Source organism: Canis lupus, chromosome 3, assembly GCF_003254725.2.
Source record: "Canis lupus dingo isolate Sandy chromosome 3, ASM325472v2, whole genome shotgun sequence".
NCBI lineage: Eukaryota > Metazoa > Chordata > Mammalia > Carnivora > Canidae > Canis > Canis lupus.
The window spans coordinates 53,937,826-53,962,692 of record NC_064245.1 but is presented as its reverse complement, the minus strand read 5'-3'; the positions used below and the strand labels follow the sequence as shown (position 1 = coordinate 53,962,692).

General features: G+C 50.5%; 2 protein-coding genes across 5 annotated transcripts; one reads left to right on the top strand and one right to left on the bottom strand.

Moving 5' to 3' along the window:
* The first annotated feature begins 1,945 nt into the window (after window positions 1-1,945).
* LOC125754875 (uncharacterized) lies at window positions 1,946-15,662 on the top strand. 2 transcript variants are annotated; one of them, XM_049108483.1, is made up of 4 exons: window positions 1,946-2,333; window positions 3,683-3,840; window positions 4,587-4,683; window positions 5,622-6,182. In XM_049108483.1, exons 1-4 carry the CDS (start codon window positions 2,096-2,098, stop codon window positions 5,678-5,680), a joined length of 552 nt encoding a protein of 183 aa, XP_048964440.1. In that variant the 5' UTR covers window positions 1,946-2,095; the 3' UTR covers window positions 5,681-6,182. The 2 variants fall into 2 exon arrangements, with proteins under 2 accessions (XP_048964440.1, XP_048964439.1); XM_049108482.1 differs by lacking the exon at window positions 5,622-6,182 and adding an exon at window positions 14,007-15,662 and having other exon boundaries at window positions 2,022-2,333.
* On the bottom strand, window positions 6,216-18,796 carry LOC112653159 (zinc finger and SCAN domain-containing protein 20). Of its 3 annotated transcripts, none has more exons than XM_049108479.1 (7): window positions 18,377-18,796; window positions 17,083-17,593; window positions 16,052-16,241; window positions 13,964-14,045; window positions 12,750-13,510; window positions 11,924-12,376; window positions 6,216-9,315 (listed from the first exon to the last, which is right to left on the bottom strand). In XM_049108479.1, the coding sequence occupies exons 2-7, from the start codon at window positions 17,482-17,484 to the stop codon at window positions 8,255-8,257; spliced, it is 2,949 nt and encodes a 982-aa protein (XP_048964436.1). In that variant the 5' UTR covers window positions 17,485-17,593; window positions 18,377-18,796; the 3' UTR covers window positions 6,216-8,254. The 3 variants fall into 3 exon arrangements, with proteins under 3 accessions (XP_048964436.1, XP_048964437.1, XP_048964438.1); XM_049108480.1 differs by having other exon boundaries at window positions 17,083-17,555; XM_049108481.1 differs by having other exon boundaries at window positions 16,052-16,136; window positions 17,083-18,794.
* Window positions 18,797-24,867: the final 6,071 nt, after the last annotated feature.

Sequence of the window (24,867 nt, the reverse complement as noted above, 5' to 3'; positions counted from 1 at the left end):
CTAAAGATATTTTCATTTAAAAAATCTGGGAAGGGGCACCTGGGTGGCTCAGCAGTTGAGCATCTGCCTTCAGCTCATGTCCTGATCCCAGGGTCTCTGGATGGAGTCCCACATTGGGCTCCCCGCAGGGAGCCTGCTTCTCCCTCTGCCTATGTCTCTACCTCTCTCTGTGTGTCTCTCATGAATAAATAAAATCTTAAAAAATATATATCTGGGGAACTACCCAATTCCTATAATCATAATACCAAAATGTGGCCCAGAAACTGTGGGTGCTCCCAGACACACAGACACACTCACTCAAGCTGTTATTAATACAAGACAGTGGCCCTCAACACTGTGTACCCCAACATGCCTTCTGTAAACACCCCTTTAGTATCCTGAAGTAAAATTTTACAGGGAAAATTGCTTACTTACAATTTTAAAACCAGTATAAATACAAAATAATGTATTTCAATACATAAATGTTCATACTTCTGCATAGCAATGTAATCAGATGCTTGGCTGGCTCAGTCGGAGCATGCACCTCTTGATCTTGGGGTCGTGAGTTCCAGCCCCATGTTGGGGGAGAGTTTACTGAAATAAACTAAAAACAAAACAAAACTCCTTGAAAAGTTCTGAACAAAAGAAAGTACTTTTTTCCTTAGTTTTATATCATAGTAGAGTTTCTGGGAAATTCAGGTACATTAAAACTGTGCGAAACTGTCCTTATATAGATATAAAAAAGTTCCCTTCCATTAGTGGTTCTCAAACTTTCACATGTGTCAGAATCGCCTAGAGGACTGGTTGAAACAGATTGCTGGGTTGCTCAGCAGTTAGCGCCACCTTCAGCCCAGGGCCTGATCCTGGAGACCCGGGTTTGAGTCCCACGTCAGGCTCCCTGCACAGAGCCTGCTTCTTCCTCTGCCTGTGTGTGTGTGTGTCTCATAAATAAATAAATTAAATCTTAAAAAAAAAAAAATGCCTGCCCCTTCACTATCTCCAAATCTCACCCCAAACGACTCCTGTGGCTCGCTCTACCTGAAAACAGACAGGGAAATGAATTCTGGGGAATGTGGTCTTGTGCCCAAGATTACATATCCCAGAAACCACCAAGGAGCCAACACCGATGCAAACACACGAGGGTTTATTTACAAGCTTGAGCTTGGGTCCAAGTATACCCGACACAGCCACAGCGGAGCAGGGACTTGGTCCCCGAGGTGGGTTCCAGCTTAGTTTTACGGGCTGGTGTAGGGGATCTTCAGAAGAGGTGGAGGAATTCCTCAAGTTCTATTTACATTCTGATGTGGGGCTTTCAAGGGCATTGAGCTCTGTTCTCATTCTGATACGGGGCTTAACTGAAGTAAGGTAAAGTTCAGCTCTTATTCACAGGGGCCTGAGATGGCTGTACTTGTGCTAATGCTGAACTTAAGGTAGAACGGCCTTAATTTTCTCGGCCTCCACAGTGGTTGCACCTGGCTGAGTCACCACATGATAAAGCCACCTCACGTTTGAGGATGCGGCTCGAGAATTTGCATTTTGAGTAAGTTCCCAGGTGATGCTCATGCTGCGAGGATGTGAACCACTCCGACAGTCCCTGCCCTCCACACACCAGCAGCTCGTGGGTTGTGTGGGACAGTCTCAGTCATTATGCCTGTGTGGCCTCTGCCACCATGTGCCAGTTGTGCTTCCAAATTGTGGGACAGCTACAAATCCTCCCCTCCAGTTTCCAGAAGGCTCCTTTGGGAACCTATGCAGTCCCCAGGGAGGAACAGCTGGGACTCTCTCAGCTACTCTAGGACGAAGCCCTGGAGCATCCAGCCCTAGGGGGGCCTGAAGACCATCAGCGGTTCACATTGAAGTCCGCATGGGATCCACTCCAGTTCAGCTTGGGGCACAGACAGTGGAGACTCGGTAGCAAGGGAGGGAGAGAGCCTTCAGGAGCTGTTTTAGCTTCACAGAAATTCAAAATACAAGAGAAAGGCTCAACAGCAATGTGGAGAGATTAAAAGGAGGAAGCAAGAAACAACAGACGGCAGAAAAGCCAAGGTGAGCATTCGGTTTGGGGCGGCTGTTGCTCGTGTGTGCTCAGAGGGTGTGTTCTAGAACAGAAGGTGTCATGATAAAGAAGGAAATCGCCAGGCGGAGCAGGAGGCATGTCCAGGCACGTCAGAGGAGCAAGGGATGTCTCAAAGGCCGTCCTTGGAGGCTCAGCCCCGGCCGCTCGCTGGGAACTGCCTGCGGCTCCCGGACCCTTCTGGAAGGGAGGTTCGCCAGCCCCACAGCCGGCGGGCTCAGGGACCGACCTGTGCCCGGGCCAGATCCGCTGCGGTGGCGGGGCACGCTGCGCTTCTCTCGTGAGTGCGAACTACCTAACGGGGCCTGGGGGGGCGGGGGGCGGCCCCACCGGTGCGAGGTTGGGGTTCTGGGGAGCCGGAGCCCGCGTCTGCGGAAGGAGCCGCGCTCCGAGCCTGGAGCCCGCGCCGGGAGGGAAGCACAGGCGGCCAGGAGACCCGCAGCCAAGGACTCAGACCCGGGCGCAGGAAGGAAGCGCCAACAGCGCCGCCCTGGTGACCGCTGCGGGTCCAGTCGGGGTCCAGTCGGGGTCCAGTCGGGGTCCAGTGGGCGTCCAGTCGGGGTCCAGTAAGGGTCCAGTCGGGGTCCAGTGGGAGTCCAGTCGGGGTCCAGTCGGGGTCCAGTCGGGGTCCAGTCAGGGTCCAGTCAGGGTCCAGTCGGGGTCCAGTCGGAGTCCAGTCGGGGTCCAGTCGGGGTCCAGTCGGGGTCCAGTCAGGGTCCAGTCGGGGTCCAGTCGGGGTCCAGTCAGGGTCCAGTCGGAGTCCAGTCGGGGTCCAGTCGGGGTCCAGTCGGGGTCCAGTCAGGGTCCAGTCGGAGTCCAGTCGGGGTCCAGTCAGGGTCCAGTCGGAGTCCAGTCGGGGTCCAGTCGGGGTCCAGTCAGGGTCCAGTCGGGGTCCAGTAAGGGTCCAGTCGGAGTCCAGTAAGGGTCCAGTCGGGGTCCAGTAAGGGTCCAGTCAGGGTCCAGTCGGAGTCCAGTCAGGGTCCAGTCGGGGTCCAGTCGGAGTCCAGTCAGGGTCCAGTCGGGGTCCAGTCGGAGTCCAGTCGGGGTCCAGTCAGGGTCCAGTCGGAGTCCAGTCGGGGTCCAGTCAGGGTCCAGTCGGAGTCCAGTCGGGGTCCAGTCGGGGTCCAGTCGGGGTCCAGTCAGGGTCCAGTCGGAGTCCAGTCGGGGTCCAGTCAGGGTCCAGTCAGAGTCCAGTAAGGGTCCAGTCAGGGTCCAGTCGGAGTCCAGTAAGGGTCCAGTCGGGGTCCAGTAAGGGTCCAGTCAGGGTCCAGTAAGGGTCCAGTCGGGGTCCAGTCGGGGTCCAGTCGGGGTCCAGTCGGAGTCCAGTAAGGGTCCAGTCGGGGTCCAGTAAGGGTCCAGTCGGGGTCCAGTGGGAGTCCAGTAAGGGTCCAGTCAGGGCCGAGGGAGGGAGCGGGCGTCCCCCAGCGGTTGCTGTGTGCGAAGCAGCACGCTGGCCGCCGGGGTGGGCGGCGCGGGCATCCACAGGCCTGGCCCTGCTGGTGGGGCATCGAAGGACCGCTGAGAGGGAAGGGGTCGTGAGAGCGGGAGCCAGAGACCAGCTGTGATCAGGAAAGGGGGTATGGGAGTTGCACCCTTCCCTCCTGCTAAGGAGACGGTGGGCTGTTCCAGGCCGAAGGAACAGCATGGGAGAGGACGAAGTGAGAAGAGGCACAGCCCCAGCCTGGGGAGCGAGGCAAGCTGGAAACACGACTGAGAGAACGGGCTGTGGCCGGTCGGTAAGGGCCCTGAGTGCCGTGCCGCGTCCCCGACGGCTCCAGAGAGAGCAGGTAAGGGAGGTGGCTGTTGCGCTTATCTGGGCGAGGGCAGGTACTCCTCCTCCAGGCGGGAGGAGCAAGGACATCTGACAGGCGCCCACATCTGTGGCCTCTGGATCTGCTCTCATTTATCGCTTTGGCTATATTCTGTCTAGGAAGTATCACCAGTCAGTGAAGTGGTTTGGATTTTCTCTGCCTGGTGCTACCCCCTTGGGCGTGGGCAGAACCGGTGCCAGGAAGTAAGGCAGGCACAAAGGACAAATCTATGATTTCGCTTAAACGAGGGACCTGAACTAGGCCAGTTCACTGAGAAAGTAGAAGAGTGGTTGCCAGGGGCTGGGGTGAGAGTCCATGGGGAGTTCACATCAGTTTGGGACAATGAAAAAGCTTTGGTGTTGGATGGTGGGATAATTGCACAGAAATGCAAACGTACTGGGGCACCTAGGTGGTTGATCCTTTGGCTCAGGGCGTGATCCCAGGGTCCTGGGATCAAGTCCCACATCCGGTTCCTCACTGGAAGCCTACTTCTCCCTCTGCCTATGTCTCCGCCTCTCTGTGTCTCTCATGAATAGATGAATAAACCTTAAAAAAAAAAAATTAAACAAGGGCTGCGCTGTGTTCTCTGGCCAGGGCCTCACAACACTAGGGACAGACCCTGGGGCTGCAGCGAGGGTGATGGGTCTGGATGATGGCAATGTGTTTGGGGTATCAGACTTCGGAACCAGGAGTGACAGTTCAACTACCTCTCTGTTTTGCAGATGAGAACGCGGAGCACAGAGAGGTGCTGTGGCCTGGATGCAGGGGCACCCACGACCCAGGGCAAAGGGGACCAGCTGTCCAGAGCAGCTGCAAAAGGTAGGCTTCTGCTGCACATTAGCATCTCACAGGCCTGAGAAAGACACTGTCCTTGCCTACTGGGCTGTGGCAGGGACTCTCAGGAGTCATTCTGAGCACACACAATCATTCCCTTGTGTGCAGACTTCACAGCCCAGCCCCCACAGCCGCCGTGGCTCCCAAGAGTGCACAGCTTGGGGCTGAGAATAGGGTGATCAAGGTCCCCCACCCCGTGGTGGAATCAGAAAGATTGGGGGGCCCCAGGTGCAGCTCTGCACGTGCCCCACGTGCCCCACACCTGCAGCAGCTGTGATGGTTATAGGACACTGCAGTGAAGGGCTCCGCAAGGGCCTGCCTCCCTCAGTAGGCAATGAGCGGAACTGCTCTCCTTTCACCCTGCCTTCCTGACTGGAGGGCTAACAGAACTGCGAAGACTCTGGAAGATGGAGTCTGGAGAGACCTGAAGGGAGGGTCGTGTTCTCTGCTGGGGGAGCAGAGCTAGCAAAGCCAGTGTGTATGGGGGCGGGGGGGGGCTTCTGGGCTGAGGGGAGGCCTGGATCACGTGCAGGTCAGCAGGTGTGCCCCACCCATGTGGCTGGCACAGCCTTGGGGGACCTCAGGCTCACAAAGCCTCTGGCCTGGGGCTGATTCTATGACAACTTGACAAAAGCAGCTCACCCTTCGACCATTCCACAAATAGGATGCAGTTGGAATTCATTTATCTAATGGGTGAATATACTTGCATCAGCTTCAGCTAGCAGAATTGGCTTCTGAAACCCAACTCCCATTTCTTGCTATCTGTAAATGAGAATAAGAGCCAGTGGTTTTGCTATGAGCTGCTTCTGTTAAAATTTTGCAACACATAATTAGATTGACTGTGTCATCTCCTGCAACTGTTATGATAGAGATGAATTTCATGCATTCCCACTTAGAACTTTCTTTATTATTTTCATCTTGAGGGATTTCCAAGGAAACAGCTTCCAAAAGCCACTTTGCTTGCCTGGTTCAAAAACTCTGAAGCCGTGATTGTGAGTCTGAGTTGAGCTAAAAATAAAAGCCCCCAGAGCTTTGCTCATGCCAAGGACCATGGTGGACAAATGGGTAAATCAAAACACTCCTGAGCAATGTAACAGATGACTAGCTTCAAATCAAAATCCAGACCATGTAAGAAGTACATACTGCATTTGGTTCCCTGGGAAGCCTCTCCATGTGATAGTCGCCTAGTGTTAACACCCTGCTCTAGTCTTCCGCAGAGAACTGAAAGTAGTGCCTTTACATGTCCTATTGCATCAAGGATTGTACAATCCGTATGAAAGATCTACAATCTCCAGCTCAGTCTTCCCACTGCTTTGCTAAGGGGAAAATACATGTGAGATGAAATTGTGTGGATATTATATTTGAATCTCCTTGTTCCATTCTAAAGAAGTATGATGGCAAAGGTTTCCAAAAGGGAATCTGGTTACCTCCAAAGTCTTTTTATAAAGCACAGCCACATTGGTTTTAGTATGATGAATTTCCACCCAAGAAAAAACTTTCTCATTCAAAAGAGTAAATGATTTAAAATAACACGTCAGATTTATTTCCTGGCCTTACAAAAACATTCTGAACTCAAATTTCTGGGATCTTTTTGAAAACCATCTCCAAAAATAGGGTCTTTGAAGTCTCCTCGATGGTAACAAATTGACATCCTTTGAAGGGAATTTATTTTCAGAAAGCAGATACTGGGCAGAGCCAAGTCTCGTGGATAAGAGAGGCAACTGGGCTAGGTAACAAACTGTTGGTTCCTTTTTTTTTTTTTTTTTTTTTAATTTTATTTATTTATGATAGGCACACAGTGAGAGAGAGAGAGAGGCAGAGACACAGGCAGATGGAGAAGCAGGCTCCATGCACCGGGAGCCTGACGTGGGATTCGATCCTGGGTCTCCAGGATCGCGCCCTGGGCCAAAGGCAGGCGCTAAACCGCTGCGCCACCCAGGGATCCCCAAACTGTTGGTTCTAACAGTGTTTACTAAGCCCTTCTTATGTGCGGGGGACTACTCTGTGCTGGAAAAACATAGAGAGGGGCCTTCTGAGGTGGTTTGAAGACAAATCTCAAAGGAAAACTCAATGTCTTCAATATGGCGACAACAAATACAGTCCACAGCCCATCAGAATGACTGCCTGACAGGTAACACTTATTGGAATAAGTTCTTTTATGTTCATTTAAAAAGACTCATTACTTGATCACATTTTATAAATCTAATTATATGAAATTGTCATATGAATAGATAGTGCTCTGTTTTATAATTGGTGGGATTCTGGAAAGTTGTGGGAAAATACTTTCAAGTTAAATGCACAAAGGAAACTTTTTTATTTTTTAAGCAGGCTCCATATCTAGCATGAGACACAACGTGGAGCTTGAACTCCCAGGCACAAGATAGAGAAGAGATCTCAGGAGTCAGACGCTTAACCGACTGAGCCACCCAAAGATAACTATTTTAAGAGGGAGAAACTGTATTCAACTTATTTCCGAGCACCATTTGCTCTGTGTGTCAGAGTGTGCCCCCAGGAATTGTGCTCTGGTCTCACAGAGATACCCCAATCTCCAGGAACCTGTGGACCAGGACACGGCCTCCCCTGGAGGAGCTAGTGTACTTGTCAGAGGCCAGTGGTAGAGAGGCAGATCCTCCAGCTGGGAGTCCTCTTAATGCCATGGTTCCTAGTTATTGCTCTGGATATATTTACAAACAGAAAAGACTTTCTCCACTACACCATCCTGTTTGTGATCTCCTCAACCCAGTGTTGTATCTTAGGACACAGCAGGACCTGTAAGGCTCTGCAGCAGCCCTGCTGGCAGTCTGGAGTAATTCTACCCTGCAAAAAGTCTGTTTAGGTTGAATCATGAAATTGCTGGTTTTGGAGATCAAAACAGCAATCTCCTATGATTCGACCTAATATGTTGAGAGGAAGGGTAAGTCATGATGTAGAAAGCCAGCCTCCAGCGATGATCTCCTCTCCTTTGCCCTCCTCCAATGTGATAAGAGTGCTTTCCTTTCCAGTCACTCCATATAAATCCTAAGAAAATGAATGCGGAGAATGGAGGCAGTTCCCAGGCCCCCATCTTCCTATAGGGAGGATCATAGAAGATCTTTAAAAGTATAGGGAGTTAAGTAATCCCAGTTCAGCTGCCCAGTGCTGAGAAGAGACAGCTCAGCACGTGCTGCTCTGTGCCCGAGCCAGCCAGCCACAGTGCCAGCCACACAGCAGGGCGGAGGCTCCCATCCTTGGAGGAGGGTCTCGGGGACAGGACTCCCACCCCCAGCTTACCAAGCCTGGAAGTTAAGGCATAGGATCATAGTGGACACATACTGTAATGGTGACCTGGTCAAATTCAGAACCAGTCTCTGAATTCTCTGCAAATGAGCTTCCATTACAACAGTGTGTAGAAGAAAGCCCTGAGTAGTATTTCATAAGCCAAGTGAGTTTTTAGAGAGAGAAACAAAATAACATCTACTGGGCTGGGATCTAAATTCTTTCTCTCCATTTCGAGTGGGTGTCGTGATAGATAATCAGGACAGTACAAACCATTTTTGGAATGGATTCTGCAGTGTTCTTAGGCTTGCTGTTTTAAAGATGCTCCTACTACATTTTGAGTCTCTGCCATGTGGGTCCTCCGATGTGCACTGAAATGTGAGCTGTTGTTGAATTGCCTTCCACATTCAGCACACTCATAGGGTTTCTCTCCGGTGTGGATTCTCTGGTGGATGATGAGACTGGAGCTCTGATTGAAGCTTTTCCCACACTCCCCGCATCTATAGGGTCTCTCTCCAGTGTGAATTCGCCGGTGGGTAATGAGGTTTGAGCGGTCGCTGAAACTTTTCCTGCACTCGAGACATTCGTAGGGTTTCTCTCCTGTGTGGATCCTCTGATGGCTGGTGAGCGTGGAACTCTTGCTAAACCTTTTCCCGCACTCAGGGCACTGGTAGGGTTTTTCAGCAGTATGTGTTCGCTGGTGTGCACTGAAGTGTGAGTGTGAGATACTGGTGAAACTTTTTCCACACTCAGTGCACGTATGGGGCTTCTCCCCTGTGTGGACTCTCTGGTGCAGAGTAAGGCTTGAGCTCTGGTTGAAGCTCTTCCAGCACTCTCCACATTTGTAGGGCTTCTCTCCAGTGTGGACTCTCTGGTGTGCTGGGAGGTTGGAAGGATCACTGAAGCCTTTTCCACATTCAGGGCATTTGTAGGGCTTCTCCCTAATGTGGATTCTCTGGTGGCAAACCAGATGTGAGTTTCGGCCACAGCTTTTCCCACAATGGCCATACTTGGAAGGTTTCTTTTCCCCAGTATGGGCTAATCTGTGGACAGCGAAGTGTGAGCTCTGGCTGACATGCCTTCCATATGCGCAGCACAGACAGGCCTTCCTTCCTATGTAGGTTCCCTGAGGATCTAGGAGTTTACCTACATCTCTTTCTGGAGGGAAGAGTGCTTTTTGTCTGTCTTCTGAGGGTGTTTCCCACTGCTTTTCCACTCCACATTCGCCTGCCCAGTTTTTCCTCCAATCAGGGGCCTGGGAAGCATCTATTTGGGGTCTCTCTAACTGTGTTCCCTGTAGCTCTGCTTCCACTGAGATGTCCTGGCTTGAATTCTCCTTGTCCTCTGTCCTCATGTCACGATCTGAAAGAATGAGATGAAACCGTAAATGTGACCTGCTTTCTGAGCTCAGAAGAATGCAAACAATGTGCAGGAGGCCCCTTCTGGACACTGAGAATTTCTTGATGGTGACAGAAAACTGTCAGCTTTCCATTAAGGAACACAGAAATGGGAATCTGGCTGAACCACAGGTCAGACAGCCAACTTGCAGGCCTTCCTCCCTCCCCCAGCTTCAAACAAGAAGGCTGTGTGGAGAAAGGCTGAAGGAAGGGAGGTGGGCATGGTCTAGACCCATTTCTTCCTCTCCCTACTCCTAAGAGCCTCTGCCCCCGAGCGTGGTTCCTCACTTCTCCTCCCACCCACCTTGGCTGGCAATCAGTACTAAAAAGGTACCTTTCTCTTCTTGATGCTGCCTTCCGGGTGGAGGGACAAGCCTGAGAATAACTCTGGCCCCTCCCCACCCCCTTCCTTCTCAAGTAGGAGGAAGGATTCCTTCCATTAACAAGGAGCTGGGCACACATGGCTCAGAAGCCCAGCAGTGAAGGCTCCATGCCCACAGGGCAACGCTGTGGGCAATGCTATGGTTGTCTGGGGTTCAGTGTGAGGAAGCCCACTGTGGCTACCCATCAAGCCACATTGTCCTGTGGCTCTACTCGTTAGAAAGCTGCCATTCTGATCTCAACAGGTTACTCTTATGTTTCTTGGTGGGTCCAGAATCTGAGTGGGGGAAGAACAGTACTATATTGGATCCTCTCACATTACAGCAAAATGACTGAGCCCCATCAAGGAGGGAAGCTCATCTGAACCATGAGAAATTCACCCCTCTAATAATCGGAGGTTGACTGCAGTTTATTTTATTTTATTTTATTTTTTTGACTGCAGTTTAATTGGGGGTTGCCAAGGCTCACTTTTTCTATTAACCTGGTTATACGATAGTTAATCATAAAATTCAGATTGAGGGGCATCTGGGTGGCTCAGTGGTTGAACCTCTGCCTTTGGCTCAGGTCATGATCCCGGGGTCCTGGGATCGAGTCCCGCATCGAGCTCCCTGCATCAAGCCTACTTCTCCCTCTGCCTATGTCTCTGCCTCTTTCTCCGTGTCTCTCACAAATAAATAAATAAAATATTTGAAAAAAAAATTCAGATTGAAACTTAAGTGGGAGGGGTGCCTGGCTGGCTCAGTTGGTAGAGCATATGACTGACTCTTCATCTTGGGGTCATGAATTCAAGCCCCATGTTGGGGGTAGAATTTACTTACAAAGAGGGCCTTAAAAAAAAGAAATTTGAAAGGGAAATCATAAACACTGATAATTTATTTATATCTGTAAGCCAAGGTCAATAAAGAGAGCTGGCTTTCCTGGTGCCACCTGCTTTCCTGTTCTTCTGCCACCACCTGCTGTTTCAGCACCTCAGAGTAAAAAACCGGGAAGGCCAAGCGAGCAGGTGCTCTCCCAGCCTTCACTCGGTGCTGCTTTGTCCATGTTCAGAATTCCGGGTCAGACTTCCTTATAGGTGCCATCCTAGCTTTCATTCATTTCCCATTTGCACAGGAAGTTCTCCGAAAGTCCTGGAGATCAGCATTCAGAGGCTCTTTACTTCCCTCCCACTTTAGACCCCCTCTGGCTGGGGAACTGGGAGTCCTGCTCAAGGACAAGCAAGAAAGGACATGGAGTTCTTACGTAGTCTGCTTTCTGTTCCCATATCTGGAAGTGGTAGGGGAGATGAGAATGGAAGTACCTCCCAGGGGATCCCTGGGTGGCTCAGCAGTTTAGCACCACCTTCAGCCCAGGGCATGATCCTGGAGTCCTGGGATCAAGTGCCGTGTCAGGCTCCTTGCATGGAGACTGCTTCTCCCTCTGCCTGTGTCTCTGCCTCTCTCTCTGTGTCTCTGTGTCTCTCATGAATAAATAAATAAAATCTTAAAAAAAAAAAAAAAAAAAAAGGAAGTACCTCCCAGAAAATCTAGTTTTTGTAAGAAAATGTTTAGTTAATGAGTCAGGAAACTTGCCCCTATCAGTGAGGAGTACAGGGCAAGGTGTTCATGTATTTAACAATAATTACAAGGCTCATGATAATGACAACATCTGCTGAGTGCTAGCCCTGTGCCAGGGTCCTAGTAATGGCCCAGTGAGGTAGAAACTGTCACTATGTCCATTTTACAGATGAGAAGATGGAGGCTTAGGGTATGTAACCAGTTTATCCAAGAACAGACAAGTCTTAAGCTGGCAGGCTATTGTCTATAATATGCACAGAGTTCACATGGATAGGGTACTTTGGATGGAAATGAACAACTGGAACGTTAAGTCACCCCCACCTCTCTTTCCTCCTATAACTGTTACTAAATATTGTTTCTATAATGCTGTTTCTCAAAGAAGACAGGGAGACCCATTTGCTATAGAGCAGAGCAAGACCCTCAAAGTTGTCTTGTGAGTCACCTCGTACCATAGCTTCAGCAGAGGGCTGATTCTAGCAATATCTGAGGACAAGCAGTCAACAACGTCCCTTAAGGAAATAACAGTTCTCCTGACAAGCCCATTCCAGAGGCACAGACAGTGACCATCTCTCCTGCTTCCGGTCCCAAATGATTCCCTTTCCCACTGCTCTGAGGGGCACTGTAGGAAGGAGTGCTTACCACTGGGACTTCCCTTCCAGGCCTGGGGGCCAAGGCTCCTGGGCTCCTCCTGGGGTTCCTCGGCCAGTTCACTACCATCCCATGTCACATCCTCCAGCGTGGCCTTCTGGTTCTCTTCAGAGTCCCCCCTGTTCCACAACAGGCCTCCCGCCACCTCTAGGGCATCAACGGTGCCAGTGAGGGTCCAGGGGCTCATCAGGGCATCCATCTCCTGATAGAAGGGGCAGGTGGCTGGAGCACGGCTGCTCCTGGCTTTTCGGTAGTGGGTCTGGAGGTTTTTGAACCGGTAGCGACACTGTTCCAGGGTCCGCAGGAAGCCGTGCTCCCGCAGCCGCGCAGCTACCAGCCGGTACACCTGGCGGTTCCGATGGCAGGTGCGCAGCTTCTCATGGATGTAGGGCTCCCCAAGAATCCCCAGGAAGGTTTTCGTTTCCTCATAGCCCCAGTGCACCCCTGGAGGAAAGGAAGAGAGGAAAGCTAAGATGCCGCAGCTGTTTGTGTCCTGAGGCCAGCAGAAACACCTGCCGCCTGCCTCAGCCTCAGTGACTTCCTTGTCCTCTGTGACAGGACCTGATCCAACAATATGCACACATTTATTTTTATGCTTATAAATATTATTCTTACATAAGGGTTTTTCCTTTTTCTCAATGGCACACAGGAACAAAGGGCTGTCCCACTTGTTTGTAAAAATAGCCTTCCCAGCCCTTTCCAGATGGTGCAGAACCCCCTGGCCCCATGGCATCTCTGAAATAACTGGTTGGTGGGGTTCTTTCCATACCCTGCTGACAGCCAGGGTCCTCCCATCTTGCTCACGACGAGGGCTTACCAGTGGGACCATGAAGCAGGGTGGGGATTCCAGGGCTTCCAGACACTTCTTCAACACTTAGCTCGTACCCCTCAGAATCCTCTGTGATGGCTCCTGAATGCCCTTCTAAAGATGCTGCTGTGTGGCCCGTGTTCTGCCCCGGCTCCTCTGACTCGCGTTCCAGCACAGCCTCAGCCAGCACCGCCTCCTCCTCTCCCCAGTAACCCTCCTGCAGCTCTTCCTGCTCCACATCAGGGTCACTCTGGCTAAGCAGAGCCCCTGCCACATCTGGAATGGGGATGGCAGCCTGTGGGCACATCAGGGCATCCATCTCCTGATAGAAGGGGCAAGTGCCTGGAGTGCGGCTGCTCCTGGCTTTGCGATAGTGGGTCTGGAGGTTTTTGAACCGGTAGCGACACTGTTCCAGGGTCCGTAGGAAGCCGCGCTCCCGCAGCCGCGCAGCCACCAGCCGGTACACCTGGCGATTCCGATGGCAGGTGCGCAGCTTCTCATGGATCCAGGACTCACTGAGAATTTCCAAAAAGATCTTGGTCTCCTCATAGCCCCAGTGCACCCCTGCCACCTTCTCATCCTCCAGGCCCTGCCACTCCAGCTCCTCCCAGGTCTTGGGTTTTCTCAGGATGGGCAAGTAGCTGGGCTTGACTCTTCTCCCACTCGCTGGAGAGTCTCTGGTGCCCTCCTCTCCGAGACCCTGATGATCTGGGCTCTGTGGGTTTTCCTCCTCCCTGTGGCAGTTGACCCTAGGTCGTGGGTTGGCAAATCTATTTGCAGGAAGACAAAGAGAAGACACAATGGTTTGCTAAATCTAATCCCAACCACTTTATATGCCAGGGAAGGGAGATACTATTAATTTTTTTTTTTTTTTTGAAGTCTCAGGGGATTCTTGGGAAGCCTTGGTGAAAGGACTGTGAGGGAAGAAAAGAAAAAATCCAGGCCCAGATCTAGAACTATACACACATGTTCATCTGTCCTGTAACAAAATTTAGCCTCCCACCAGAGGCTTTACTGACCGTCTTCCTAAGATGAGCTTCGGTACAATATCCTCTCTGGGCTCTAGAAACTCATCCTCGATAGCACTGACTTTGGTATTAGATTATAGGTCTCTTTTTAAGCAGGATTGAGGGACTTGAAAATTTTGGCCCAAAAAGGTCTGGAGTAGTAACTACTATGGGAACTCACCAGCTAACTTCTGTACAGGAACACGACACCCTTACCCAGTACAGCCCCATTTGCAGATCTCTCCCAACTTCTTTCCAGGTGGTTCCTCCATCCAGGTTCTGGCTTCTTCCGTGCCTCCTGAAAGACATACACAGCCACATCACCGAGTGTCAGCAACTCCTAAGAAAACACAACACCCTACTCAAAATATGCTGCCTTGGGACAAAACACCTCTTACACTGCCTTCATCAGAGGGCAGGTGACAAAAAAGATTGAGAAGAAACTAAAACATGAGTTTTCTTTGGCTTTTACATGCCATAAGGCATGGGGAACCTGGGTGGCTCAGTCAGTTAAGTGTCCGACTCTTGATTTTGGCTCAGGTCATGATCTCGGGATCTGGGGATCAAGCCCCACGTTTGGCTCTGGGTTCAGTGAGGGGTCTGCTTGGGATTCTCTCCCTCTCTTCCTGCCTCTCTCCCTACTCATTCACTCTCCCTCTAAAAAAATAAATAAATAAATCTTTTTTAAAAAGGCAATAAGGGGCAGGGGAAGGGAACAGAGGGAGAGGAATAAAGCAAGAAAGCAGCTAACATTTAGTGAACACTTATGCAGTGTGCTGGAAATTTTTCACACTTGCTCAAAATTCTACAGTCAGTATGCAGTGGAGCTGGGACTTGAACTCAGGGCTGTCTGACTCTGAAGCTGTCGTCCCTGGTCCCTGGCTACACCTACACCCGTAGTCCTGCATACCATACAGGCAAGATTCCGATATGGAAATAACTATTCCCCTTAAGGCAATCAAGCAAATCAGCATAATCTTACAATCTCAGGAGCAAGGAAAAGAATGACTTTAATACAATTCCTCACTACCTCAACTGTGGTGCTGCCTTACGTAAAGAGGCACAGAATTTTAGGCAACAGTTGTTTGGGTAACATTTTTCTGGCAGATGAAATCTATAATGTTACTGGGCCTCCCTGATGGCTAAATTTGCCTTGGCATTTCTGATAAGCAAGAGAGTTGGTTGCAAAAGCCCCCCTGCATGAGTAGTAAAATGTGTCCTGAGTAAGAGAAAAAGTCTAGCTCACCTGGGAGGTGCTCAGGATCCCCTGGTCACCACCACTCTCCTCCAGAGAAAGACCCAGAGCCCGAGGATCTGTTTGGAGACAACGTTTCTTGACTCCTTCTGGGGACTAGCCTGACTTAGCTCGAAATAGAAGAGTCTTCCCCTGTCTGTTTGTATCACTTTGTCCCAGAAAGAAGGTTGGTAAAAAAAAACAAAATGGGGATCCCTGGGGATCCCTGGGTGGCACAGCGGTTTGGCAACTGCCTTTGGCCCAGGGCGCGATCCTGGAGACCCGGGATCGAATCCCACGTCGGGCTCCCGGTGCATGGAGCCTGCTTCTCCCTCTGCCTGTGTCTCTGCCTCTCTCTCTCTCTGTATGACTATCATAAATAAATAAATTAATTAATTTAAAAAAATGGACTTTTCCCTTCCATCCAGGTTACTGACTGTCCTAGTTTTATGATTTTCTTCTTCAGTTTTGATAACACATTTGAATTGTCTGAATTGGGGCAGCCCGGGTGGCTCAGTGGTTTAGCACCGCCTTCAGCCCAGGGCCTGATCCTGGAGACCCGGGATCAAGTCCCAGGTCAGGTTCCCCGCATGGAACCTGCTTCTCCCTCTGCCTGTGTCTCTGCCTCTCTCTCTCTCTCTCTGTCTCTTTTGAATAAATAAATAAAATCTTTAAAAAAAATTTTTTTAAATGAATTGTCTGAATTGGTCTAGGGACACATGTACCTGTTCTGAGAATTACTGTGCTGTAGTTTAACCCTACCTTGTGCTTTTCCCAGCAATCAGGCCTAAAATCTGTGCCCACACCTAACCTACTGGGACCAGTAGCCTGCCACTCACATAAGGAAAAGTGCCACAGACTCCCCTATGTAAGTTTACAAAACATGCCAACCAAGGCTCATCTTCCCTTTGAAGGTGTCTATTGAGAATCCCCCAGATTCATGTGGCCAGCCTCATTTCACATGCCCCATCTTCCAAGTGGAAAGAAATCCCACTCCCTCCACTCAGAAGGGACTTTCACACCCTCTCCACAGAAGGGTCCTTCCTCCTCCCCAAACTGCTGCCTCTTACCGTTCTTGTGGAAGGATCGGAGTTCTACTTTTGGGTTGTGATTCAACTGTTCTTCTGGTTCTGGCTGTGAGTTTCTCACCATCACCTGTAACAGACACATGGATTCTGTCTGCACTTGCTTCAGATAGATGCTTAGGGAACCTGGCGCTGATCCCAAGGGTCCCAACTCCTCTGAGTGTACCTTCTGTCCCTGTTCAAGGACCAGAAGTGGTCAAAATTCCATAGGTACTAAAGCTTAATCATCCCAAGACACAAAGAAACAAAGAAGAAATCAGTCTTATGCAAATCACTGCAGGGCAGTAGGAAGTGTGAATGTGTGGAAGACTAACAGAGAAGGTCTGGGACCCAGGCTCTCTCCTGGAGCCACACCTGTCAATCCCCAGCAAAATGCAGCCAACCAAAAATACAGCTGTTTTTCAGTAGGACCCAAAGGTCCAGTGTTATCAGGGAAGACCAGTGAAGCCTCTTGCTTCCAGCTGGCTGCTGATGAATGACAGCTATTGTATAAAACAACAACAATCAGCTTTTTGGTCCATCTGTGTGTTCCTCCTCGACCAGAGTGGTGTTCAAGGCACCTTAAGCACCACTCATACTTAATGGCAGGGACCAACACTCAGAACAACCTATGTAATGGATTCCCTGGAGTCAGTCTGAGCTTGGAAGGAAAGCTGGGCTCCCAGACTCAGGGAATAAGCAAACAGCACCTGACACAAACAGCAGAGCTCTATGCGTCACCCATACCGCTGGCAAACCAAGGGAGTGCAGTCTCTCACATTCCCCTATTTTATTTTATTTTATTTTATTTTTTTAATTTTTTTTATTTATTTATGATAGTCACAGGGAGAGAGAGAAAGGCAGAGACACAGGCAGAGGGAGAAGCAGGCTCCATGCACCGGGAGCCTGACGTGGGATTCGATCCCGGGTCTCCAGGATCGCGCCATGGGCCAAAGGCAGGTGCCAAACCGCTGCGCCACCCAGGGATCCCACATTCCCCTATTTTAACCACTCAGAACAAGTTTCCTGTTTCTCACCTGGAGCCCATATCGTCCAGGTCCTTTCTGCAAGTCTTCCACCAGGGCCACGGCCGCCTCTCCACTCTCTGGATGCTTCTGTCTAACCCAGATCTGGATCTCCTGAGGAAGGACAGTCAGGAACTGTTCCAGCACCAGCAACTCCAGGATCTGGTCTTTTGTACACTCCTCTGGTCTCAGCCACTGACGACAGAGCTTCCGGAGTTGGATAAGGGCCTCCCGGGGTCCTGATGCTTCCTGATAGCAGAAATGCCAGAAACGCTGGCAGGAGGTCTCTGGTCCACGGTCACTCTCCTGAAGGGAAATCTCCTGCTCCCAATGGGAATCATCTTCCAGCTTCACTATTCGAAGGTCTTCTTGCACTTGAGGAGTTTGGATTTGTTGGCCCACGGACACAGCCATAGTTCAGCTCAGAGAAGAACCTTGCAACTGGGTTCTGATGCTCAAACTTCTTCCTTTAGCACACTGGGACACTACGTTGAGATAGGAGTCACCGAGTTAACTTGAAATTCTAGAGCCAGAGATACATTACGGAGTGAAGGCAAGTGACCATCACAAGTTAGCCCAGAAAGACAGAGGTGAAGGAAAGAGCCCTCCTGTTCTCCCCTTCCCAAGTCCTGGTGCCTGTGGAGTCTGGCCCTCTGTCGCTGGGGTGGGGATGGAGATGTGTGGGGCAGCACCTCCCAAAGTCTGAGAGGAGGGTCAAGGGCTAGCAATCTGGTTGGAAAGTAGGGGAGCCTGACACTGTTTGCATAGCAATTTACTTGAGGCCAAGAAAGCTGTCAATTATCCATACTTATGAATGAGGAAGGGCTGGAGGAGATATCCTGGGGACAATAGCTGCCCACCCTCCCAAGCCACTGGTCTTCAGGAGTGAACAGGACAAGGACGAGCAGGTGCACAAGGTAGCAGCACCTTGGAGAGCAGCGCCCGGGTGGAGCGGGCTCTAGGCTTCAGGCGCATAGGATCCAACCTCTAAACTAACCACATCTCTGGAGGGGGGCTCGGCACCGGGCCCCCCACTCAGGCCTCCCCAGTCCTGCAAGAACTCTCTCCCAAACAGGGACATCTACCCTGGCTCAACTTCAAAAGCACGGATAATAAAGACACAGATTCATATTCAGAGCTGGCAGGAAAGTTAAGAGATACTTCGGCTGGTCAATCACAGCCCAGGGACTGCATTCCTTGGAGACCCCCAGGGACTCGCCCAAGGTCACAGAGCTGATGTTTGGCAGGGAAGACGCGGGGCTCCCTGACCGTGGGCTGAGGGGCTGGCCCGCAGAGCGTGACTTACACTGGAAGGTGGCTCCGCGGGCGACCTTCCCTGGAAGACTTACGGGGTCCACGCGGGCCCTGCGGACTGGGTGGCCTCGGCGCCTACGGGGCCAGGGTCCTCCCCGCGGGGTCCGGTGGGCGGCGCGAAGGACGGCGGTGCCAGCACGAGGGGCGCATCCTGCCCGGGACCCTCACGGGGCCTGGGCCCGAGGCGGCGGGACCCAGGGTATCGGTCCGGCCACGCCGCCCCCCACCACCGCCGGCGAGGGCGGCCAGCGTCCCCGCTGAGACCTGCGCGCGCCTCCGGAGGCTCCGCGAGTACGGGCGGCCGGGGCCCGCCGCACCAGCTCCGCGGCTACGCAATGTCCCCACACGACCCGGACCCCCAAGCCCAGACCCGGAGTCCGGGTATTCGGACGTCCACTAAACACCGGAAGCGGAAACGCAAGCCCCAGAAGGACTCGGTGTTGTCGGACTCCATTTCCCATAGGCCTCCGCCAGTGCCCGCAGATTGACAGCGGCGTTAGCCAATAAGCTGCGGGGGTGGCCTAGGCGTCTATGTGTTTCAGACGAATCGTTAATGATGGGTGGGACCTCACGGCACGCGGGATTTGGGAGTTCAGAGCCACGGGTAGGACCGTCCTAGGTGGAGGACGTGTGAACATCCTCCTTTCCCGCACTCTCGGGGGCGCTGAGACAGAGAAGGACCCTTGCAGGCAGGAAGTCTGCGAGTGTGAAGCCAGGACTCCAATTCAGAGTTTTTTTTTTTTTTTTTTTTTTGCTACTTAAGAAAGTACTTTTCTGGCATGTCCCCTATGAAATGCTTTACGTGTACATACACCACACACCACCCCCAGTTCCTGAGTGCACAGTCCTGGGAGATTCAGGATGAATCCTACTGACGCTTACTCATTCAAGAATCAGTCATGGAACATCCACTTTGGCCCAAAGGAAACACTCCCGCCTCCTCTAAGGAATGCAGTCCAGCAGAGGATGCATTTTTATTTTAAGTTTATTTATTTGTTTTTAGTAATCTCTGTGCCCAACGTGGAGCTGGAACTTAACCACGGTGAGATCAAGGGTCGCGTGCTCCAGCGACTGAGCCAGACAGGCGCCCCTAGGGGATGCATTTTTTTAAATGCTGCCCAGAACCACTCATATATCTCCAATGCAGTGTGGTAAGTGCTGAAAGGTGACTTCGCACTTAGTGGCTGGAAAGAAATACCAGAGAGCAACTGGGTGAGCCCAAGAGGTAAGAAGGTGCAGTTACAGGGGAAGGGGGCAGGAAACTGTACTTTATTAAGCATCTACATTGCATATTTTATCTGGTTTGGATCTGACAAGGAATCCTGCATAGATCTCCCTATATAACAAATGAAAGATCCAAAATTCAACTGGAGGTGCGTGAAGCTATGATTCTGCCCACACAATTGGCAACCTGAGGTGGGGGAGGAGATGCACAAGGGAAGGGCCAGGTGACAAGAGGGGCTTTCCAGAAAGTCCTAAGTTGTGAGTTCCCACCAAATCACCAGAGCAGCTTTGCTTTTACGTATTTTCTGCTATTAAAAAAAAAAAGAAAATTGAAAATCACTGATCCAAGCCCATGCCCTATATTACCTTTTTTTTTTTTTTTTTTTTTTTTTTTTTTTTTATGATAGTCACAGAGAGAGAGAGAGGCAGGGACATAGGCAGAGGGAGAAGCAGGCTCCATGCACCGGGAGCCCCATGTGGGATTCGATCCCGGGTCTCCAGGATCGTGCCCTGGGCCAAAGGCAGGTGCTAAACTGCTGCGCCACCCAGGGATCCCCCTATATTACCTTAACTCATTTCCTGAGCAAGTGGAACTTTCACTGTAAGCAAAATCAAGCATGGAGAGGGTGGTCCCAACCTCAGGTCATATCACCTTCACCATCAACACCACATTAGTATTTCAAGGGAAAAATGCATACATGTCCTCAAGCTGTGAGTCACACCCCTTAAAGAACAGGACTAAAGGACCCCCTCCCCCAAGGTCTATTTAGATAAGATACTTTCCTTCTTGCAGCCTCCTGGTTCCTCAGAGGACAGTTGTCCTCAAAAACCTAGACAGGTCCATTTGTTGGTGAAAGCAGGCTCCATCTAGATCAGAGTTGTCAGTATTACCAGAGAGAATAGCATTTCAATGTTCGTGGCCTTACAGAGTGACTTACCTCTTCCCAGCAGCCTTCCAGAATGAGAAAGGCAAGTATCACCAGCGGTTTGGCAGATGTGGAAAATGAGGCCTCCAGAAGTGATTTGCCCTCCTCATACTGCTAGTCAGCCACACAAGTGTGTCTGGAACCAGGTCTGCCAGGCTCCCAACACTCCACCCACTGCACGGCAAGTATCAGAGGGGGTGGGAGACGCACAGGGCCTAAGAGCTCTGAAGGGCGTCACTGTGTGGGACAGCTGGAAGAGGCAAGCAGAGGTCACTAGTCAGTTTAAGCAAGTTTGGTTTCTAGATCTTTGGAATGTATTTAGAAAAACATTGCACGGAGGTGTTGATAAGCAGTGCCTCAGCAGACAAGGATCTCCAGATGAAGGAGATAAGCTTATCCTCCAGAAATTTGATGGATCACAGCCACATATAATGAGTAGAGGCTACTGTTCCTTGGGCACACTGGAACATCCATTTAACTCCAGTTTAACCAGTGATACTAACATATCTGAACAAGAGGACGTGTTCATAGGGCAACCTGGAAGGAGGAGTTATCAAGGGGATCTTGGGTACTGAGTAGACGGCGCTGGGGGTGAGGGGGGCATGAAGATAAGCTGGATTTGATAAGCTGCCTCCTGAGGGTGGCTGGTGTCTGCTTGTCCCTCACATGATCCCTTCCTTTCCTTCCATGCTGCTCAAGCACTGTCTGATCATAAAGCCACTCATTTCAGTCACTCAAGACCAGGAACAAGGGGTGCTCTGAAGGTGGCTTGCGATAGGAGATCCCCTACTATGAATTCATAACTGGGGATCATTAACACGAGCCTACCACCCAGGATTCCATCATCTCTGGGTGTACTCTCCAGGCTCCAGGTGTACATCTCCAGGCTCTGCACCAGAAAGGCTGGGGACCAGAAATCTGTGGTGATTTTGCCAGAATGTACCACCTCTGAGGCCTCCTGGCAGGTACCCCTGCCTCTGGTACCAACAGTGTAAACAGGCAACAGAGATGTCATGCCTGCCGGGGCCTGGGAGTGGTCAGGGGCCTGGGCAGGGTTTCCTGGGACCCAGACTCCACATCCCGCAGCAGTTCTACAGCTGCCTGGGGCCTGTGAAGGGTGGAAAGTTCTCAGGGTTAGGACACTGAGAAGAGCCAGCAGGAGCGGGGAACCCCAGGGGCCAGAGGGCCCTAGAGCCACAGCCTCTGCCGATGCCAGAGGCTTGAGCCCAGTTGCAAAGGCAAATGGAATTCACCATCCACCCTTACTCTACCCCAGGCTAGGAAACCCTCCAGCTCAAAACCTGACCATCCTTCATGCAGTTCTATGTCTATTCCCTCTGGGATTGGGGCTATTTTATCAAGTCAAGAGGATGGGAAAAGGAAGGACCCTACTCCTATGTCCAGAAATTTGGAATAGCTTCATAGGGCCCTGCAGCAGGGAGGTTTGAAAGACTCCAGTGCTGCCTGTGAGGGCCCCCGCAGAGCTCTCTGTTAGGAGACAGGACCCCAAGGTAGGGGGTAAAGGGCTGGGAAGAGCACCACTGGCCACGTGGTCACGTGCAAGGAAAGGCCAATTACATCTGTGGATCTTCTTTTTTTTCTTTTTTTTTTTTTAAAGAAGACTATTTTTTTAAAAGATTTATTTATTTATTCAGTCAGAGAGAGCTAGAGAGAGGCAGAGACACAGGCAGAGGGAGAAGCAGGCTCCATGCAGGAAACCCGATGTGGGACTCCATCCCAGGTCTCCAGGATCACACCCCGGGCTGCAGGCGGCGCTAAACCGCTGCGCCACCAGGGCTGCCCACATCTGTGGATCTTCTTGATGCCAGCCCCAGAGAAGACTCATAGGCAGCATATCAGTTATCTTTCAGTGTTTTGTTGTTCTCTCCATTCTTCCCATAGATATTTCTCAGGGCTGTAGTAGCAGAACAGGCATTGGGCAACGTACTTACTGGGCCTCTCTGCCCTAAAGTGGGGATAGTGACCTACCTCACTTACCTCCCTGCCTCGTTGTCCAGATTAAGTGGGGCATATGTGGAGAGCTTAGCACAGAGCCTGTGCATGGTAACCGCTCAGTAAATCGTTACTATAAACTATTATGGCTTTTTCGTAAACTATAAACACAACCCAAAGGGAAAGAAAATTCCATGAAAAAGAAAAAGAAGCCTCATTATGACCTGCCTCCAATTGTAAAATCTCTAATAAAAATGAGGGTGTGTGGTTAATGGCACAAGTGTCTAGAGCCAGGTCTGTCCAGTGCACACACTCCCTCCACTACACCAAGCTTGAGAATGGGGGCAGGGGACAGGGGGCCAAAGTACTGCCTGGGAGGGGACCTGAAGGGGACTTCTGGGATGTAGCAAAGTTGTTTCTTTCTCTTTCTTTCTTTCTTTCTTTCTTTCTTTCTTTCTTTCTTTCTTTCTTTCTTTCTTTCTTTCTTTCTTTCTTTCTTTCTTTCTTTCTTTCTTTCTTTCTTTCTTTCTTTCTTCTTTCTTTTCTTTCTTTTTTGGCAAAGTTGTTTCTTGATCTGAGTGCTGGCCACACAGGTGTGTTCAGTTTGTAAAAGTGCAAGGAGCTTACACTTCCATGGGCTTATCTGTATGTTGTATTTTTTAAAAAAGATCAAAACAAAGGGAGCTGTCTCAGGATATAGTCATATGACTACACTGGGACCAAAGAGTAAGATACAGTCTCCAAGTTGCATTGCCTGTCCAGACAGAGGAGAAACAGATTGTGTATTAGACTTGGCTACAGTAAGAAGATGCCTAGTTTTCCACTGCGTTTTGATATCTGTGATATTTCAAATATGAGTTGTTTCATTAGGATACTGGTTAGTTGGTTTTTTTTTTTAAGATTTTATTTTATTTTATTTATTTTTTTTTTTAATTTTTATTTATTTATGATAGTCACAGAGAGAGAGAGGCAAGATTTTATTTTTTTAAGTAATCGCTACACCCAACATGGGGCTTGAACTTAAAACCCCAAGATCGAGAGTCACATGCTCTAGCTACTGAACCAGCCAGGCACCCTGGATAGTTGGTTTTTATGTCTTCAGCTGTGATTTCATGTACCAATTCCAATAAATCATAATTTAGGTGAGAGACACTGAGGTTTAAGTTAATTTACATTTGGGGCACTTGGGTGGCTAGTCAAGCATCTGCCTTCAACTCAGGTCATGATCCTGGGGTCCTGGGATCGAGCCCCATGTTGGGCTCCCTGCTTAGCAGGGAGTCTGCTTCTCCCACTCCCTCTGCCGTACTGTTCATGCTCTGTCTCTCCCTCTCGTGCTCTATCTCAAATAAATAAATACAATCTTTTAAAAAAAACTAATTTATATTTATCTTCTTACCAAAGGAAAGTGTGGGAAACTGAGTCTATTTTCCAACTCAGAGTTTTGGGCTCCACCTGCCTCTTCATTTCCGTATATCCCCATGAAGAGAACTCAGCTGGCAAAAATAAACTGAGTTCCTGTCACATACCAGGCCCTGAGCCGGGTGCTGGAGACAGAGTTTAGGACCTCTGTCTAGAAGGCAGAGGAGGGGCAGAATCATCTCACAGACTCTAAAGTCAGGGAACGAGCCAGTGCAGGAGGCAGGGTCAGGTCTGCGAAAGAAGAGCAGGGAAGGCCTCCTGGAGGAGGGGGTACCCAGGCTGGGTGTTCTGAGATGTACAGATATGCCCTAGGCAGACCGAGCATTTCAGAAAAGGGGGGACAGCATGAGGACAAGGCGAGGCCCCCTGGAACACATTCACGGGGAGCGGCCAGGGGGACAAGGATAGTCTGTGGATTGGGGTGCAGTGAAGAGGTTGCACGGGGGCCATCCAAGGAACGTAGGGATGGGGAGCCCCAGAGGGTTTAAGCTGGGTAGTGCCAGGCTCAGTTGTGTTGGAGAACGCTCATGCCAGCAACGACCTGAAGGGTGAAGTGGAAAGAGCTTGGGTGCTATTGTAGGTACAAGGGTCTGACTGTGCTCCGTGTGGGGGTGGGGGTGAGGTGGGAGCTGGCAGGTAGAATTGGATTCCTGAATGGCCCTCAGGGTGGCGAGGGAGGAAGGAGTCGTGGGGGACTCCCAGGTGTGGGGTTGATGAGGCCAGGCCTGGCAGTACTGTTGATAGACACCAGGGAGGCCGCAGGGAGGGGGCTCCTGAACATAGAGAGTCTGAGGCTGTAGGACCCACTGCAGTTTTTGTACTATTTATTATAAAATTTTTAAAAGATTTATTATTTAGAGAGAGTGCACGAGGAGGAGGGAGCAGATCCCGACCTGAGCCTAAATCCAGAGTTGATGTATAACTGGCTAAGCCACCCAGGTGTTCATTATAAATTTTTCAA